Genomic DNA, 21066 nt, shown 5'->3' with positions numbered 1-21066 from the left:
AGCTTGAAAAGAAGCTAAATTTAAAAGCTATTAAGAAAAATGATAGGGTTGAGGAAAGCAAGAAAGAGTATAAGCTAGTGGTTAGAGAATATAAACTGTGAATACCATATCTGGCGGTAGTGAAGAAAGACCGCATGAATGAACAATATGGTAAATTTTGCAGATGTTATAGCATACAAAATTTTTGAAGGAGCTGTTAACATATAAAAGGAAGTTAGATGACTTGTTACCTTTGGAGCTCAATGAGGATTGCTCGGCCATTCTCCAAGACAAACTACCTACCAAGCTTAAAGATTCAGGGAGTTTTACTATTCCTTGTTTTGTTGGTAGCTTAAACGTAGAAAAAAAACATTGGTTGATTTAGGTGCAAGTATAAATTTAATATCTTGTAAATTGTTCAAACAACTTGGTCTCGGAGAACCAAAACCCACTAGGATGAGTATTCAATTAGCTGACAAATCAATTAATTATCCTAGAGGTATTATTGAGGATGTACTTGTCACAGTAGACAAATTTACATTCCCTGCTAATTTTGTTATATTGGACATGGATGGGGATATTAAGGTACCTATTATTTTAGGTCGAATCTTTTTAGCCACTGTTAGAATTGTTATTGATGTAGATAATGGTGAACTTTTGCTGAGGGTAAGTAATGAAAAGGTTACTCTTCAAGCATGTGATTTTGTGGGAGCTTCTAGTGAGCGAGATGATACTAGTTATTCTATTAATGTTAGTAATCATGTGGCTCAACATTCTTTGTAAGAAATCACTCATGAAGATGTGTTAAAATCGTATCCTGTTCAAGGTGATAGAAACAAGGGATGAATGGAGAACAAATGGTGCAGCTTGATCAATTAGATGAATGGCAACCAAAGGATTATGAGAAACCGAGAATGTTCAAAGAAACAACAAAGCAACTCCATGGTGCATATGTAAATAGGACAAATCAATACAAAGTTGGAGAAAAAGTGCTACTAGAAAAGTCAGGTCCACAAATGTTCCCTACAACGCTTAAGTCAATAGGGTCAAACCCATTTATGGTACAGAACGTATTCCCATACGGAACCATTGAGGTAACATATCCTGAATACAACACATTTAAGGCAAATGGTCATGGACTCAAACTTTATTTTGGTGGTGATATTGATAACGAGAGTATAACACCCCTAACCCGTCTCTGTCACCAGATTAGAATTACGGAATATTATGGTACAGTTTAAAATATTTAACATCAGATAGAATTAAATATACAGATTTAATAACAAAAATCATAATTCATTTAAATCAATGCAACATATACACTTATGGATCCTAAATCGAGTCTACGAGGCCTTAAAAATAGTTTAGAAGCAAATAGGGACCAATTCGAAACATATCGAAAAGTTTAGAGAAAATTCATAAATTTTCAAAACAGGGGTCACACAATCGTGTTTCCAGGTCGTGTGACAAAGCACAAATCATGTGGCTCAAAACATGGCCGTGTGGCCACTCCACATGCTCGTGTGGCCACCACATACACTCGTGCCCCTAGACCGTGTAGCTTACTAAGTTGGATCACACGGCCATGTCCCAGCCTATGTGTCCGCTTGTGTAACTCACTAAATTGGATCACACTACCATGTCATAGCCCGTGTATCAGACCGTGTATACCCTGTACCTAGACAAATAGGGACACATGGCCATGTGGTGTGATCGTGTGTGGCAGACGACCGTGTGACAACCCGTGTTCCAGGCCGTGTGCACCAAAATTTGCCCCAAATCAAGCCAATTTCAATCCCTTTTACTTAAGTGGCAAAACATACCCTGAACACATGTTTACAAACCTTCAAAATGCATTCAAATACACTCAAATAATGCTAAAACAACCAACCTTTGTGCCTAACAAATGTGCCATCAATGATACCACAATCCAAATACATAAACATTCAATCACCATAACTAGACTTTCAAGTTACAAAATACATACTCCTAACTGGCATACATTAGCTTATATCAAGCCTACCATTTTATACTCACTCAACCATATCCACTTGTTCCCTAACTTGGTATCATACATGCATATATCAAATGGTTATATAACACAACAAGATCATATGCACATCAAGCTTTACAACATGAGTATTATAAGCCATCACAAAACATACTTAAATTCTCCTACTACATGCCATATAAGCCAAAGTTTGCATTCAAAAACTACCAAAAGATCCTCGGATAGTGTGATTTCTTCAAGTTGATCCAATCGCTCAATTTTCCACAAAAAACACTATCTACAAGAAAACAAGACAAATAACACAAGTAAGCTTTTATAAAGCTTAATAAGTTCGACGATTTAAACGATAAAACTTACTGAATCAAACATAATAATTCAAATAACAAGATTATTAAACAAAGTTTATTGTCAACCACAGCTCACAACAGGTGAGTCAATACTCAAAGAGAATGAGATCATTTATTATTCGATTACTATACTATCAAGAATGCAAAATCAAGCTTCCTATATTTCAATAACAATTGCTTTTCACTAGAACTCCACCTGATAAACAAAATAAGGATATGAGTACATGGTTATCCATCAAAAAATGTCAAAAGCTCAAACGAGAAATCCAACCAATAACATTCCTTGGAACTAAGTGTCAAGCCTTGAGGCTTTACATCCACTCCTGATAACATGCCAGAAAACACTATGAATATAACACGATAGTCCGCAACAAATGATGGACTTCGATATATTCAGTGAACAAGAAATATACATGAATCATCATCTCATCTCATACCAATCCCGTACAGTGCGCACTATAACCCATTGGCATGCTAATCGTACTTTATCCTACGTTCATCTGGCACAAGAGATCACATTATTAATCGATGTTATGTATAATTCATAATTCCAATTCTTATTACCTTAATAGTGGATATATTAAACAAAAATTTTAAAAAATAAGTTTTTCATACAATATGTATCACAATTGTATTAAATTAAACCGAACAAACTTACCTAACCAAAGTCGATGTTTAAGTCGAGACAACGATCAATCCGTTGCCTTATCTTTTTCGCAATTCAAGTCTGATCAATTTGTTTCTTGATCTAAAATAGTAATTTTATTCAATTAACCAATTCCAATAGAAATTTTAACTAATTTATGCAAATAATTCCTTTTAAGCATTTTTACAAAATTGCACTAACATTTTACCTTTTATGCAATTTAGTCCCTAAGTTCAAAACTTGCAATTTAACCATTTTCAACCAAAATAAAGTTTAGCCGAATTGTTTAAGACCTCACTACAGTCCATAATTATTTTTATTTCACAACAAGTCCATGTAATTTTACTACTTTAACATTTTAATCCTTAAATGTTAAAATTATTAAAAACTACTTTACAATTGTAACACCCCTAACCCAAATATGTCGACAGAATAGGGTTACAAAGCATTACCTAAGTTTACAAATTAATTATCAGACATTTCATTTCATCTAGCATTTATATTAGAAACCAATCAAAATCATACATATTGTCCCTTAAACGAGTCCTCGAGGCCCAAATTATGCATTAGAAACATATAGGGACTAAGTCGAAAACTCAAAAAAAAATTCAAAAATATTTAATATTTTCAACACTGCTGGGGTCACCCGGCCGTGTAACCAGGCCGTGTGACTCACACGGTTTGGAGACATGCCCGTGTCTCAGGCCGTGTGGGTATTCGAAATAAGGACGCATGGCCGTGTCTTGGCCCCTTTCTATGCTCGACTGAGTATACTGACTTGGGTCACACGGCCAAGTCACATGCCCGTGTGCTAGGCCATGTGAGCATTCTGTTTTGTGCAAATTTTAGATACAAGAGACACACGTCTGTGTCACCTAGCCGTGTGTCACTCATGGTTGAGACATACACCCGTGTCTCTACCCGTGTGGACAAAAATAAGTTATTTTACAAGCCATAATTAGACATCCAAAACAATTCAAAATAAGTGGTTAAACTCAACAAATTACATATAGGCCATCATTAAAAAAATACCTATACATGCCATTATAACCAAAATCAAAACATTCGAAAGTATCGATAGAACTGATGGATAGTGTGATACAACTCCGACAAGCTTCCAACCCAATCGAGCTTCCAATAATCTGAAAAGTAAAGGAAAACAAATACATAAGTAATAAATGCTTAGTAAGCTCGTATAAAATTTAATCATAATACTTATTTTCAAATATGAAATTTATACATATAAAGAATAATCCAATATTGATACCACAATACTCATGAAGTTATATTTAACAACTCACTAAGTGAATAAATCTACAGTATCACCTATACATATTATTCCTATCATAGTAGGATTTTAAACAACTTTAAATCTTCTAAAATTTCTTTATTTTCATTTGCGTTTCTTTACTTTCCACACTCATTCCATATACATAACACACCAGTCATAAGCATATCATTCAACCATAGCTATTAGTTAGTGCATTTAAACATAGACATTTTTCCAATTAATCACATGATAACTTATTTCATAAGAAATTGCATAACTTAAACTTTACCACTCTTTCATGAGCACAAGGGTATTTTCATTTGAGCACTTACCATTTCAATGCATCTTATAATTAAACATATTATCATTCAACCAGTAGTTTGGCACTTGCCTAAACATCAAACAACAACACTTGTTAGCGTACTTGAATATATTTCATATAATTTCAACATCAATAACCTTATTATCTCAACATGTCACACTTGAATTTATTACTCGTCTCAACTTACATAATTTCCATATATCAATATATCAAGATATTGATATATATATACATTTCATGATGCATATCATTCTTTTACTGTTTCTTCATATACATATATCATCTAAGAAAATTCCCGATAACTTACCATTTGAAGAACAACTTACGTATATGAGTACATCATTTTCAAAAGCCCGAAGGCTGCACAGAAGCACATAAGTGCTAAACAGAAACCTGTAAGGGTTGAACAGAAGCTCACAAGAACTTAACAAAAACCCATAAGGGTTGAATAGAAGCTCAATAGAGCTAAACGGAAACCCATAAGGGTTAAACAAAAACTCATATGAGTTAAACAAAAGCTCGTGAGAGCTAAACTGAAAGTAAACATGAAAGTTCGCAACAAATGCTGAACCTCAATTTACTTGGGTAATTTGCCATCAATTCATCCTTTACATATACCGTCAATTCATCCTTTGCATTTACTGTCAATTCATCCTTTGCCATAGAACAATTGTACTCAATCCCACATTCCACTCGTTTTGAACATTTAATTCAATTTAATAATTTAACAATAATTTTATTTCAAACAATAGATATAAATAAATACATAATAACATTCATCAAGTTAATAAATAAACATTAAAGTTTAACCGTAATATTAATTGAACCTTAAAGACTTTGATTGCTTTAAGTGAATCTTTAGTAAGGATGTTATTTCTTATTAAGTTTGAATTTTAGGTAATTATTGAGATAGAGGAGATGCCTAATGTTTTTAAAGCTTAAAATTCTTTGCTTAGATTGTTTGTGTTGTTTAGTTTCATTTTAGTATGAATTTTCATTGTATGATTATCTGTAAATTATCCTAAAACATTATCGCTGAGAATAATAAATTGAGAGAAGTTAACTTGAATGTGGGTTGAGGATTTTGCTTGAGGATAAGCAAACGCTTAAGTGTGGGGATATTTGATAAGTGTTAAAAGTAACATATTTTAATCTCATTCTTAATGCATTTTTTGGTGATTATTTGATGTTAATGGTGAATTTTATGCTCCTAATCTTTTAAATTCATGTTTTTATACTTAAGAAAGCATTTAGGAGCAAAAGGAGCAAAAAACGAGCAAAAATTGGAAAATCAGAGCAAGATACAACAGCCACACGACCTATCTCACACGGCTGTGTGATCCATACAGGCTGCCATATGGCCTTGTGGTAGGTCACGTCGATTGCACAAATTTGCACTTTGAACTATGGGAAAATGTGATTTTTAGGTTTTTCAGGCATTCTAAGACTTATATATGAAAAAATAAAAAGATAGGAGAGAGCCGTCATAAAATACTCAAGAAAACAACTCGAAAAAACCATTGAAGCCGATTTCTGAGGCAGATTTTCGTCAAGATTGAAGATTCCCATTTGATTTCTGATGAGATTATCATGATTTTCTTTATTTTTTTTGGTTATACTGTATCTTGGATGTTTTTATTTTCAAGCATGAACTAATTTTCTAAATACCTAGGGGAGATGAACGCTATGATGAAATTTATTTTTTATTTTTATTTTACTCAATAAATACTTAGATCTTGTTCTCAATTATGTGTCCTTAATTATTGGTTTGATATTTCTAGATTATTGATCCATGTTTGATGTGCTTAAATCAAGGGAGGAATAGACCTTATTTAAGAGTAAATCTTGCATAATTGAGTAGAGTTCCATGCAATCTTAAAAATAGGATGACATAAATCTACTGGACTAGAGTCAAATCTAATAGGGGAATCCATAGATCGAGTTAACGTGAAAATAGGGGTTTTAATTAGAAACAAATTTCAATTAATCAACATAGAGTTAGTTGCTCTTACTCTCGAAAAAGATGTTAGCATAATTTAAGGATTTCTCAAGATAGTAAATAAAGAAATTGCGTAATTTAGATTGATAATGACAGATGAAATCTAGGTGAATTCTTTCTTAGGTATTGTTTCGCTTCTTGATTGTTAATCGTTTATTTTCCTTATTTGGTCTTTGTCGCATTCATAGTTATTTAATTTAGTTAATTTTAGTTTTCAATCAATCACTCAAATTTATCAGTTAAATAATAGAAAGACAGTAATTACTAGTACTCTTAGTCTTCGTGGGAATGATATCTTTGCTTATTGTAACTATACTATTAATTGATAGGTGCATTTGCCTTAACCGAATTTTTAGCTAGTTCATGATGCATCAATAATTGTACTCTTGAACCCAAATTTCATACATAGATCGAGTTTGTGTAATTAATCATATAACCATGGACCCAATTGAATCGATCCATGTAAACAAAACATTGAGTATATAGGTTTGGAATTCAATATCATATAGTGAAATATATCAAAACTTTGGGCCACCGATGTTTGATTTTAAAATTTTTTATCAATTTAAGAGTATTGATCAATTATACATTCCTTTAACTACTAACGTAATTGATTGATTATGCTATTGAATGAATTGAATTGGGTCTATATACACATGTACTAAAATTGTGGAGTACAAGTAATTCAAAAATATTGATAAATTCTACATTTTTCCAATTACTAATATATTTGAATGAGTTATAACATTAGTTGTAGAATCATTAATCTAATTGAATGAATTTATTTATGAAGGTAATGACATTGTAGTGTGTAAGTATATTTTTAAAATTATTGATCAATTATATATTCCTCTAATTATTAGTGTAATTGAAAAATGGTGACATTAATTGTACAACCATTTATCTAATTGAATAAATTGTAAAATTAATTGTAAAATCATTGATCCAATAGAATTGGTCCATGTAAACACAACATTGAGTATACACGTTTGGAATTCATTATAATATAGTGAAATATATCAAAACTTTGGACCACTAATGTTTAATTTTAAAATTTTGATCAATTTAAGAGTATTGATCAATTACACATTCCTCTAGCTACTAATGTTATTGACTATTTATGACATCGTTATATAATTATTGATACAATGTAATGAATTATACGATTAATATTAATTGAACTAAATGAATTATCTAAGGCATGAATGTAATGACATTGTGGTGCAAGAGTAATACTAATTGGATCGCTTTAAGTTTCGATCATATCGGATTATGGTCATTTCATGTTTAGTCATTCAGTTTTAATTTAATAAAAGGATTATGTTGAAGCAAATAAGTTTAGAATCAAGTTACTTGGGTGATTTAGGTTCCACTATTAAAGTCGATAAAGCTCAATTTGTTAATTTTAAAATAAAATAAAATTAATGTTAGATAAATTATATAACCAATTTAAATTTATTATAAAATTAACAATTGTCGAAATAAATTTTAAATATAATATAATAAAATATTATAAATTTAAATCAATTAATCCATAATATATAAACCATAAAAGTAAAAGTTTTTAATAGATGAAAATAAATTTTATTTACATTATCTTTTAAATTTTCATTGTAAATATTATATTTTTAATCATATTTTGATGATTTTTAATAACATTATTTATCTAAAATTTTGTGGGATAAACATAAATCAATTAGATTTTTAGAATTTAAAAAGTATGTAAAAACTAAAAGATTAGTCAAAAACTTTCTAGGATTTTTAAATAAATTAGGATCAAAATCAATAAAAATAAAATTTCAATCTCTTAAAGTGAAATAAAATCAAAATAAAAAGTTTTTGAGATTTTGAAATATATCAATTTTATTTTGGAATTTTGCATAGTGTTTTGTTTACTTGGAAATAAATAGATAAATATATTTTATAAAGTATTTATTTTATTTGGGATTTACTATCGTGATCATATGATACAAGTTAAAATTGCCTACTTTATAATAATAGACCACGAAAATTACATTTTACAAGTTATACATTAAAACAAAATAATAATTATTAATTTATTGAAAAATTGTACTTAATTTAAGTTTAGATCACTTAAAATTACTTATTCGATTATTTTGAGTTTAGATTAGACTAATTCAAGTTGTTAACTTCTGATAAGATTAGATTGATTGAGTTAAATTTTTAAGTTGAAATCAAAATTGACAAGTTTATGTAAATATTAATTCATTTGTAAGTGAAAAGGCTGGTTGGATAATGGTTTTTTCTTTCGAACAATGGATGGGATTTTTTGGGGCCAGAAATGACACAATTGCACTATGCTTCAATTGTTGAAGCGAATGACTCCATGGTCACGTTGGTGTGATTAAACCAAGTGCAAACATAAATGCACTTTAACCTATTGAAAGAGTAGCACGTTTCTCAAAAAAATCTGACATGGCATCATCCCAAGGTTACAATGTGTTGCTTTTCTAAAATTTAATACCAGCCCTTGGATCCCACTGTACTTTATAAAAGATTTGATCTATAGAAAGAATATAAAAGGCTACACTTTATTTAAAGAATAAATTTTGAACATGTGTTTTGCCAGCTATTTTAAAAAACCAACATAGTTTGTTGGAGGTCCTTATTTGTGTAGGGTTGACTAGTATGGGAATCTAAAAGAAATCAGGGGTCAATCAGTACACTAAGCCACTAACCATAGTCATTAGGGAGCAGTGTTATAGTAAAAGATGAGTTTCATAGACGAAGGAAAAGGCAGGTAGGGGAAAAATAATAATGTTTTGCAGCAACTTACTACAAATATGGAATCAAACATTTAAGATAGCAATCTGCAAACTAAAGTAGAAAATGATGTTAGTTTGTTTAAGTAATTAATGTCCCCAAACATTTAAGATATCCCAAAACGATATATACATTAAATAAAATAAAATCGACGTGTGTTTTTCTAATTTAAAGCATGAAAACACAAAAGAAGATTGAACAGCTCATTCAGGTTCCAATATTCCCAAACATTTTATTTTTTCATATCAATCCTGCTACAGCCTACTTTCCATTTCCACGTCTTACTATCTGTCACCTAAGTTCCGTTACCAATCTAAAATATTGACCCACCATGTGCCTCAATTTCCATACCATCGCCCCAGTAAATCTGAGTTTTTCAATTCCATCATGCTATACATGAGTATCCTAGTCTTAGACCGGTTAAACCGTTTTAATATTTTTTTATGAATTATTTCATTAAATTGTCTGGATCGATGAACTAGAGAACTATGGACTTAATCGATTCAATCACTAGTCTAGTTCTGAAGATCTTGTATATCTATAGCTCTCTCTTTTTTATGTATTTTTTTTAAATATTTAAAACTCTAATAAATGGAGGAATACTATGCACATTAACCTACAATAATATGCAACTATAACAATAACAATACCAATTGAACTAATATTTAATTGATAAATATATAGTGCGGCCTTTGGGCTTGATTTTGAAGCTATAAATATTTTAAGGAAATATAGTTAAAAAGCAAGTGGTACGCACCAATTGGCAGATCCAGAAAACTAATTCGTCTTTACAGTTGGTGGTTGCAAGGCAAAACAAAACAAAGTGAAAGAACAAAACAGCCACCTTTTGGTTTGGACTAGAAAGATATCAGAATCATTCTTTTGGTTACGTACAACTAAGATGGAATATATTTCCGAATCCAAGCCTCAATTTCTTCAAACACAAGTTAGGCCAAAAACCCTAATCAGATAATACATACGTTGTATGTGATTTTACGTGTTTAATATTTAATTAATTTTATAAATATTATGTTTTTAATTATAATAATTAATGTAGAATAATATTTGTTATTTAAGTTATCGAATATAATTAAAATATATTAAGGATTATAAATTTATTAACTGCGTCAAAGTAGTTGTTTATTTTTTTAATTGATGTTATCCCTCTATTTACTTTCGTCCTCATTTTAACACCATGCAGAACTTAGAGGGAATTAGGATAGCAACAGCACAAGTGGGTCAAATTTTTGTTTGGTCTGACCCGATGTATTACTTATGTTGTGCGGAAGCCTGTAAAAGAGTAAAACTATTGTACTGAAAAATCACACTAAGTTCAATTCCCAGGAAAGAGAGGTGGATCACTTAAGTACCAGGTCTTTCCTAGCCAAAATATCCCTCTATCGTAATTTAACCGCACAATAAATCACTACAATCACATTCACAAAATATGCAAAACAAACAATAAAGAAAACAAGAATTTTAATGAGGTTCAGCAAATTTTGCCTATGTCCTCGGGCACTAACAAATCTATTTCACTCCAAAATACAAGTGAAAATTTACAAATAAAGAGAGAGAACAATGCCTTAAGGACAGAATGGCAAATGTGGGGGATGAATGAAAACGAGAAATGGTTAGGCCTATTTATAGTTGAGATTTAGGGATCAACTTGCAAAGTCACTATACAATTAGGGACTAAAAATTGCAAATATCTCATGCCAAATTTCAATCCCACTTTCAGTGCCTTAAATCTCTTATTTCTAGTGCCAACATTTTGATACCCATATCTTTGACTTTTCTAAATATGGATGGTTGCCAATAATCTCTACCTTGAATATTTGATTAGGATAATCTTATCTTCACACAATTCTTTCTGCCTTTGACAACAATACTTGATAGTGCATTCTTCAACTATTAAACTTGCAAGATATTGACCAAGTTCAAACAATATTTGAACTTGGTTGTTGTTACCACATTGGTCATCATATCTGTAGGGATCTGCAGTCTTAATCTTCTGAAGATGAATTTTCCCCTCATCAATAATTTTCCGCACAAAATGGAATCGTACGTCGATATGCTTTGTACGTGCATGATAGACTTGATTCTTTGCTAAATGAATAGCACTTTGACTATCACAGTCTACATTAATATGCTCCTGAACCAATCCCAAGGTTTTAACCATACCTTGTAACCAAATAGCTTCCTTTATAGCCTCTGTTACAGCCATGTATTCGATTTCTGTGGTTGACAACGCAACTGTAGACTACAGTGTAGACTTCTAACTCATTGGTCCTCCAGGAAGTGTAAACACATAACCAGTAGTTGATCTTCGTTTGTCTAAATCACCGACGTAGTCAGAATCAACGTACCCAATAACACCTTTACCAAGTGTAGTATCCTGCTTGGACAGTAATCCAACATCCATGGTCTTTTGAATATACTGTAGAATCCATTTCACAGCTTGCCAATGACCTTTTCTAGGATTATGCATATACTTACTCACTATACTAACTGCCTGTGAAATGTCGGGTCTTGTACACACCATTGCATACATCAAACTACCTACTGCATTAGAATACGGAACTTGTAACATGTATTCTTGTTCCGTATTCGTCGAATGAGATAGTTGTGTAGAAAGCTTGAAATGAGAAGCCAACGGGGTACTTACAGGTTTTGTCTGCTCGTTCATGCCAAACTACTGTAGTACCTTCTTGAAATATTGCTTCTGAGACAAGCTAACTCTGCCATGAGCTCTATCTCTACATATTTCCATGCCAAGAATCTTTTTAGCTTCACCTAGATCTTTCATCTCAAACTCAAGGTTGAGTTGAGTTTTCAATCTCTCAATTTTAACTTTTCTCTTAGATGCTATCAACATATCATCAACATATAAAAGCAAATATATGAAAATTCCTTCTTGTAGCTTCTGAAAATACACACAATGATCAAATTTACTTCTTTTGTACCTTTGCCCTTTCATGAACTGATTAAATCGCTTGTACCACTTCCTCGGAGATTGTTTTAATCCATAAAGTGACTTTGTTAGTTTGCAAACCCAATTTTCTTTATCAGCAACCTTGAATCCATCTGGCTGAGTCATATAGATTTTCTCTTCCAAATCACCGTGTAAAAATGCGGTCTTCACATCGAGCTGAACTAGTTCAAGATCATATTGCGCAACCAAGGCTAGCAAAATCTAAATAGATGAATGCTTCACAACTGGAGAAAACACTTCATTGTAATATATTCCTTCTTTCTGAGTGTAACTCTTTGTTACCAATCTAGCCTTGTATCAAATTTCATTTTTACCAGGAAATCCTTCCTTCTTTGCATATACCCATTTGCATCCAATTAACTTCTTTCCTTTGGGTAGTGTCACCAACTCTCAAGTTCTATTTTTATGAAAAGGCTGCATTTCTTCATTTATAGCTTGCTTCCACTTTACACAATCAGGGTTACTTTTTGCTTCTGAGTAAGTAGAAGGATCATCATTATCTGCAATTGGAAGTGCATAGGCCACCATATCATCAAAGCGAGCAGGCATACGAATCTCTCTTCTTGGCCTCCTATATGCAATTAAATCTTGTTGTTGTAGAAGTTCTTGCGTTAAAACTTCTTCATCATTTGCTCCTTCAATATTAGTTGGATCATCATTAACCTTTTCAAGTTCCACCTACTGTAAAGTACTACTAGTTTTGTCATCTTTTTGTGAATCCTTGTTCTTCATCATGGTTGATTCATCAAAAGTCACATCTCTACTGAAAACAATCTTCCTTGTATCAAAACACCAGAGGTGGTATCCTTTTACTCCACCAGTTATACCTACAAATAATGCTTTCTTTGCTCATGGGTCTAACTTAGATTCTCTTACATGATAATATGTAATGGAACCAAAAACATGTAAAGAATCATAATCAGTAGCAGGTTTACCAGTCCACATCACCATAGGGTTTTTTTTCATTTATTGCAGCTGATGGCAATCGATTAATTAGATGGCATGCATATGTAACTGCCTCAACCCAAAATTTCTTGTCCAATCCAGCATTGGACAACATACATCGAACTTTCTCCACTATAATCCCATTCATACGTTCTGCCACCCCATTCTTCTGTGGTTTATCCCGAATAGTGAAGTGTCGCACAATGCCCTAATCTTGACATACTTGTAGAAATGGATCATTCTTGTACTCAGTACTATTTTCTGATCGAAGTCGTTTGACATTTCGACCAGTTTGAGTCTCCACCATCTTCTTCCATTTCAGAAATGCATCCAAAACTTCACTTTTTCTTTTCATTAGATACACCCATACTTTTCTTGAATAATCATCAACAAAAGTAACAAAATAATGCATACCTCCCAAAGAAGCCACTTTGGTAGGTCCCCACACATCATTGTGAATGTAGTTTAGAATTCCTTTCGTATTGTGAATTGCTGAACCAAATTTTACCCTCGTCTGCTTACCCAGAACACAATGTTCACAGAATTCCAATTTGCGAGAATTTGCACCTTTCAACAAGCCTTGCTTCGCCAAATTTTGCAAAGTTTTTTCACTAGCATGTCCCAATTGCATATGCCATGACCTGGTAGCCTCTGAATCTGCATCTTTCGTAGAAGCTGTTGATGTTGATCCAATAATTGTACTTCCATTTAAATAGTACATGTTATTTCTTCTTGTGCCTTTCATCACCGTCAATACCCCCAGCTACTACCTTTAGTAATCCATCTCTCAAAGTGATTATGAGCCCTTTAGATTCTAGGACCCCTAATGAGATGAGATTTTTCTTCAAGCTAGGTACGTAGCAAACATCTGTCAAGACTTGGATTGAGCCGTCGTAATTCTTTAATTGGATTGTACCTACTCTTATTGTCTTACCAGCACTGTTATTGCCCATAAAAATAACTCCACATTCTAGTTCTTTAAGACTAGAAAATCAGTCCTTATTAGGACACATATGGTAAGTACATCCCAAATCCAAAATCCACTCATCTATATGACATGCCATTGCCATGCCAACCAACCTAAAGTCTGACTCCTCATCATACTCTGCTACACATGCATCAGAAATAGCCTTGCCCTTTTTTAACTTAGGACAATTCTTTTTCCAATGCCCTTTCTCATGATAAAAAGCACATTCATCTTTGGCAAGTCTCCCTTTGGACGTACTCCTTCTACCAAGTTTGTTGCTGTGCGAACGACCTCTTACTGTTAAGACTTCTGCAGTTGTATCTCTGTGATCTTTTTTATCTTTCTTTCAAGTCTCAGATCTATACAATGCACTACAGACTGCATCAAATGTGATTGTATCCTTCCCATAAAGCAATGTGGTGGTAAGATGATCATATTCATCAAGAAGAGAATTCAACAACAATAATGCCTTATCTTCATCTTCAAATTTCTCATCTAAATTTAACAAGTTTGCTAAAATTTTATTGAATGAGTTCACATGGTCATTCATCGACATACTAGGTGCATACGTGAATCGATAAAGTTTCTTTTTCATATAAAGCCTATTTTCAAGACTTTTCGTTAGAAACTTTTCTTCCAGTGTATCCCACAACTTTTTCGCTGATGCCTCCCTCATGACAGAATACTTCTGCTCTTTGGCCAAACATAGGCGGATTGTACCACACGTCTGTCTATTGATCTTGGCCACTCCTTGTCATCCATCTTGTCAGGTTTTTCTTCAAGGGCTATATCCAGCTCTTGCTGACATAAGACATCCAGGATCTCACATTGCCACATACCAAAATTATTGGTACCATCAAATTTCTCTACTTCAAATTTTGCATTGGTCACAGTAATCTTTGCTGATGACGATGCCTCTGCCATTTTTCTCCTCAATCCCAATACTGTACTTGTGAATAGTACGATCGACGTGAACAGTATTGTGGATGAGCAATACCATATACGTAAATAGTATCGTAAACAGTCGTATTCCCCAGGTACGAACCTGGGTCTGATACCAATTGTTGTGCGGAAGCGTGTAAAAGAGTAAAACTATTATACTGAAAAATCACACTAAGTTCAATTCCCAAGAAAGAGAGGTGGATCACTTAAGTACTAGGTCTTTCCAAGCCAGAATATCCCTCTATCGTAATTTAACAGCACAGTAAATCACTACAATCACACTCACAAAATATGCAAAATAAACAATAAAGAACACAAGAATTTTAACGAGGTTCAGCAAATTTTGCCTACGTCCTCGGGCACTAACAAATATATTTCACTCCAAAATACAAGTGAAAATTTACAAATAAAGAGAGAGAATAATGCCTTAAGGAGAGAATGTCAAATGTGGGGGATGAATGAAAATAAGAAATGGTTAGGCCTATTTATAGTTGAGATTCAGGGATCAACTTGCAAAGTCACTATACAATTAGGGACCAAAAATTGCAAATATCTCATGCCAAATTTCAATCCCACTTTCAGTACCTTAAATCTCTTAATTCTAGTACCATCATTTTGATACTCATGTCTTTGAGTTTTCTAAATATGGATGGTTGCCAATAACTTATATACTCCAACTCGACCAGACTTTAAAAAATAACCATATGTAAGACTTGCATTTTTTTTTTTTTGACAATTTTCAATTTTTATCTAATATACTGTTGTTGTGCATGAAATATATATATTTTATTTTTCTTAAATTTGCAGTATCACGTATGCTTTTGTCATTGTACAAAAAGAGAGAGATGAGCAATTCAACCCAAAGATAACTCTGATTCAATTTAAGTTGCAGGATTGTCATTAACTCCTTGGGAAAGTCAATGGGGTCCATCACCTTTTGTAATTTTTCTTTTCACCTTCGAAACACAGTGGATTAGTTAATGCATGATGTAGACTCAAACCCAAACTATAGCCACTGTTCGGACCACACTCACAGCTCATAATTGGTGGATGGAATCGGCAAAATTTATAACTTTACCGGTCCAACGTATGCTTAAACAAGAATTTAGTTAGTAGAATATCGATTGATTGTTTCTAAGGGAGTGAGATTCAATTTAATATATTGTTGGATATAAATTTCATGTATTATTATTAATAAGATAATTTAATATGACTCATTAAATATATTAAATATTATTTCTAAAATATTTTATATTTAAACTCACACCTCTAAATAATTGTAGTAATAAAGATACTTAAGACATTCTATTAAAATGTTTCTGATACTTAAAATTGTTCCAATTTTATTTTGATGAAAAATGGAATTGTTTAATTAAAATTTTATTTTGCTGTTTTTCGAATTTAAAACAAAGAAGCATTGCTTTTTCACGTTTTCCATTGGAAGTCTACAAATGATACGATTTGGACAAAAGCAACGTATAGAAAATATCTATAATTATTTAATTTAAGATCGGAATGAAGGAATTGTTAACCCAAGGATTACTTTAAGATTAATTCAAAAGTTTATCAAATACATTATATAAAAGAATGGCTTAATATACATTTAGTATTTGAATTTGACACTTTTCTTAATTTAGTACATAAAGTTGATACTTTTTTTGTTCGATTTGGTACTTGTCAAATGTTTTACAAATTACTCCAATATACTAAAAATATGTTTTTTGTGATGTAACAAAATAATCAATATATGTTCGATATATGACAAATGATATGATATTTTTGTATTTTTATGTTCAATTACTTTTAATTTTATTTATTTTATAAATTAAAAATAATGAATTCCTTTCAATTTGTGGTTTTAAATTTTTTATTTAATATTAATTGTTAAGCATAGCTCAATACCTATTTTTAACATGAATTTACTCTAATACTGACAATATTTTTGTAGCATAACAAAAAAAATTAACACTATTAGTATTTTATGTAATTTGTATAACATTTAATAAATTTAGATACCAAATTGAACCAAAAAAATTTAAATACCAAATTAGACTCAAAATAGATTTAAATACCAATTTAGAAAAAGTATTAAGTTCAGATACTAACCCAAAAAATCTAATTATAAACTTTTTTTAAGGCAAAATAAACAACAAAAGGAAAACGATAACCATTTGGACCAATTAACTCGATTAACCTAGCTTTAAGTTAAATGTTAATTCCAAGTATAAATCCTATTGACCAATCACTGAATAGACGAAATGAAAAAGAAAAAAGAATTTAAATACCAAAGTCAATCTAGTTACCAATTCTAAAATTATAGTATCCATTTTCTAATCATTCAAACAATCTCATTTTAAAAAAAAAAAAAAACTTGGATCATTCATATCCTAATTTTGAAACCAGAAACTAAACCAACGTTTTCATAAAGACGTAAACCAGTACAAGCATCCCACGCAAGACCACATGGGTGTGGGAGTCTTAAATCTTAGAGCCTTCATTGCTTCTCTCACCAACTCCTTTAAAAAAGAGTACCCAAAGCTGACAAGCAGCCATAATATCAACTGCTAAACATATGGCAGAAATGTCAACCCTTTGTACATTTCTTTTCTCACTTCTACTCTTTGCCTCACAGCCCCTTATCCTCCCCACTGCTGCCGACGGCCGGTGGCAGCTGCTACAAAAAAGCATTGGCATCTCATCCATGCACATGCAACTCCTTAAAAATGACCGTGTTGTTATGTATGATAGGACTGATTTCGGCCCATCCACTCTGCCATTGGCAAGTGGGAAATGCCACAATGACCCAACCAACACCGCTGTCCAAGTAGATTGTACGGCGCATTCAGTTGAGTACGATGTTTTGAGCAACAAGTTCAGGGCTCTTACTGTCCAAAGCAACGTTTGGTGTTCTTCAGGCGGCGTCATGCCTGACGGTAAATTGGTCCAAACCGGTGGTTTCAGCGACGGAGAACTTCGAGTCAGGGTTTTCAGCCCATGCGAGAGCTGCGACTGGCACGAAACACCAAATGGATTGGCGGCCAAAAGATGGTATGCTACCAATCATGTCTTGCCAGATGGAAGACAAATTGTTGTCGGCGGCCGGGAACAATTTAATTACGAGTTTGTTCCTAAAAACATAGCCGCCGACACGTTCAAGTTGCATTTCCTGTCGGAAACCAATGAACGAGGAGTAGAGAACAATCTCTACCCTTTTGTGTTTCTCAATGTCGATGGAAACCTGTTCATTTTCGCCAACAATCGAGCTATTTTGCTTGATTATGTGAACAACAAGGTGGTGAAAACTTACCCTAAAATACCAGGTGGGGAGCCAAGAAGCTATCCAAGCACAGGTTCGGCTGTATTGCTACCATTGAAGAACTTGATAGCCGCCACTATTCAAGCTGAAGTTTTGGTTTGTGGGGGTGCTCCAAAAGGATCATTTGTCCAAGCATTACAAGGTAAGTTCGTTAAAGCCTTGGACACTTGCGCCAGGATCTCAATAACCGACCCGAAACCAAAATGGGTCTTGGAAACTATGCCTTTAGCTAGAGTCATGGGCGACATGGTATTGCTTCCAAACGGCAAAGTTTTGGTCATCAACGGAGCACGTTCCGGGTCCGCAGGATGGGACTTAGGGAGGGACCCGGTCTTAAATCCGGTGTTATACATGCCTGATAATGAAATCGAGTCACGATTCAAGATACTAAAACCAACAAATATCCCTCGGATGTACCATTCCACAGCAGTATTACTTCGTGATGGAAGAGTTTTAGTGGGTGGAAGCAATCCTCATGCGTATTACAACTTTACGGGAGTCCTTTACCCTACTGAACTAAGCCTGGAGGCATTCTATCCGGGTTATTTGGACGCCAAATTCAACAATTTACGACCCACCATTGTTGCTCCCAAGTCAATGTCCGGAATCAGATACAGTAAGAAATTAAAAATTCAAGTGGTGATTACAGGTGAAGTAACTCTAAACTTGTTGTCGGTGACAATGGTGTCACCAGCTTTTAATACCCATTCCTTCTCGATGAATCAAAGGTTGCTTGTACTTGGAAACGACAAAGTTATGGCTTCCGGGAAATCAACGTATAAGATTGAAGTGATGACGCCAGGTTCGGGTAACCTCGCACCTGCAGGCTTTTATCTTTTGTTTGTGGTTCATCAAGACATCCCCAGCCAAGGCATTTGGGTCCATTTGAAATAGATGTTGATTGATATGTTTGTGAAATGTTGATCATTATTTAGAGAAAGAAATGTTTATTTCAACAATGTTGTAAAATTGTCCTCTACATTAAGCAAATGTATTTACAAATTTGTATCAATATAAAAGAGGATAATTGTTTCCGTCAGTTGTTTATTTCTTATAAATGAAGAAATTCAATTGTTAATCAATTCTACACCTATTTTTAACGATCGTAACTGACAAATCTGGGGTTGTCGGAATCACCATCAAAGTAGTTGATTAATTAATTGAAGGCACGTTTTAGTTTGGTGTGGAAGACGCCAAGGGCCATCCGTAAGCCGAGCAGTGGTCAACTGAAACAGCCTGTCTATTTATGGAACTTTTTCTCAATCTTTTCTTTTCCATAACATTTTATTTTATTGTTATTACAAAGTTGATAAAGAGAATCGGGTTATCAAAGCTTTAAACTTTGATTCTTTTAGTGTGTCAAAATATTATAATAATAATTAACCATGGTTATGTAACATTGATCATTGCTTAAGCTTCTCCCTTTCAACATGTTGCTCTCTTTACACCAATATACTGCTTGCTTTTCTACGTGCTTATAGGCCATGTTTAAAAGAATAAAGGTTAAAAGGTTCAACAAACCTCTCTTTTTTTTTTATGTATATAAAATAAACAAACATTACATCAAATTAATATAAGACAAAAGCATTCTTTTCAATATCGAATTCCAAGAGATGTAAGAGCTTCTCAGGAACCTCCTCAAAAATTCGAACGTCTTTCTTTTTGTCAGAGGCCATTTTAACTAACCAATCCGTAACTCTATTCTCCTCCCTTGGAACATATTGTCTTATTTTCCAATATCCAACCAGTTTTAATAGTTGAAGAACCCTTCTTATCAAGCTTGAATTCGCACTTGTTGATTGACTTTCTTGAATGAGTTTAACCACCTCTAAGTTATCAATTTGGATTAATACTCTATTAAGACCTTGCCTTTGTGAGACAACCAAATCATCCAAAATCCCCCGAAGCTCAGTCTCAAATACTAAACATACTCCCAAATAATAGTAATGATCATATCCAATGATCCACTCTCCATTCGGTTTTCGCAACACCCTCAACAAAAATTATGTTTGTATTTAGTTTAACCGCCCCATCAATATTCAAAAGGCAACAATTACTTGAAAATTGAATATTTGAATCAATTTCTTGCTGACCAGTTGGTGTTTTCATGTGCACCAAAGTATACTGATTCACCCAACAAATCAAAATTTTAACTATTTCAAGGGTATTCCAAGATAAACTTTGGAAAATGAATAAGTTTCTATTTTTCCAGATTCACCTTAGGCATCCATAAATTTTTGCTTAAATCATATTCCAACATTCAACTAAATTTTTGGAGAAAAATCTGCATTGTTGATTAGAAGGCACTACTTGAAGCCAAACCTCCTTTGCAGCTGAGCAATGTTTAAGCATATGTAAAACTTTAAGACTTCTCAATTGTGGCTTTTAAATTTCACAATTTTAAAAGAATATTTAACTCTTAAAAATTATAATCGGCAATCGTTAAAATTACCCGGTTAATTTTATCTAATAAAAAAACAATCAATGTCTTATCAAACAAACAAAACCATCTCCTAAATTACCAGACAATGAAATTTTATTTTAGA

The 21066-nt window shown here is 32.9% G+C and overlaps 1 protein-coding gene across 1 annotated transcript; it reads left to right on the top strand.

The window, feature by feature from the left end:
* The first annotated feature begins 17668 nt into the window (after nt 1-17668).
* Nucleotides 17669-19559, top strand: LOC105784688 (aldehyde oxidase GLOX1). Its single transcript, XM_012610606.2, has one exon. The coding sequence runs from the start codon at nt 17777-17779 to the stop codon at nt 19412-19414; it is 1638 nt and encodes a 545-aa protein (XP_012466060.1). The 5' UTR covers nt 17669-17776; the 3' UTR covers nt 19415-19559.
* The last annotated feature ends 1507 nt before the right edge of the window (nt 19560-21066 follow it).

Source organism: Gossypium raimondii, chromosome 1 (genome assembly GCF_025698545.1).
Source record: "Gossypium raimondii isolate GPD5lz chromosome 1, ASM2569854v1, whole genome shotgun sequence".
NCBI lineage: Eukaryota > Viridiplantae > Streptophyta > Magnoliopsida > Malvales > Malvaceae > Gossypium > Gossypium raimondii.
This window is presented reverse-complemented; position numbering and strand designations above follow the sequence as displayed.

Coding starts and splice junctions, on each gene's coding strand:
- LOC105784688 (XM_012610606.2), top strand. CDS start 17,777: ATGGCAGAAATGTCAACCCTTTGTACATTTCTTTTCTCACTTCTACTC.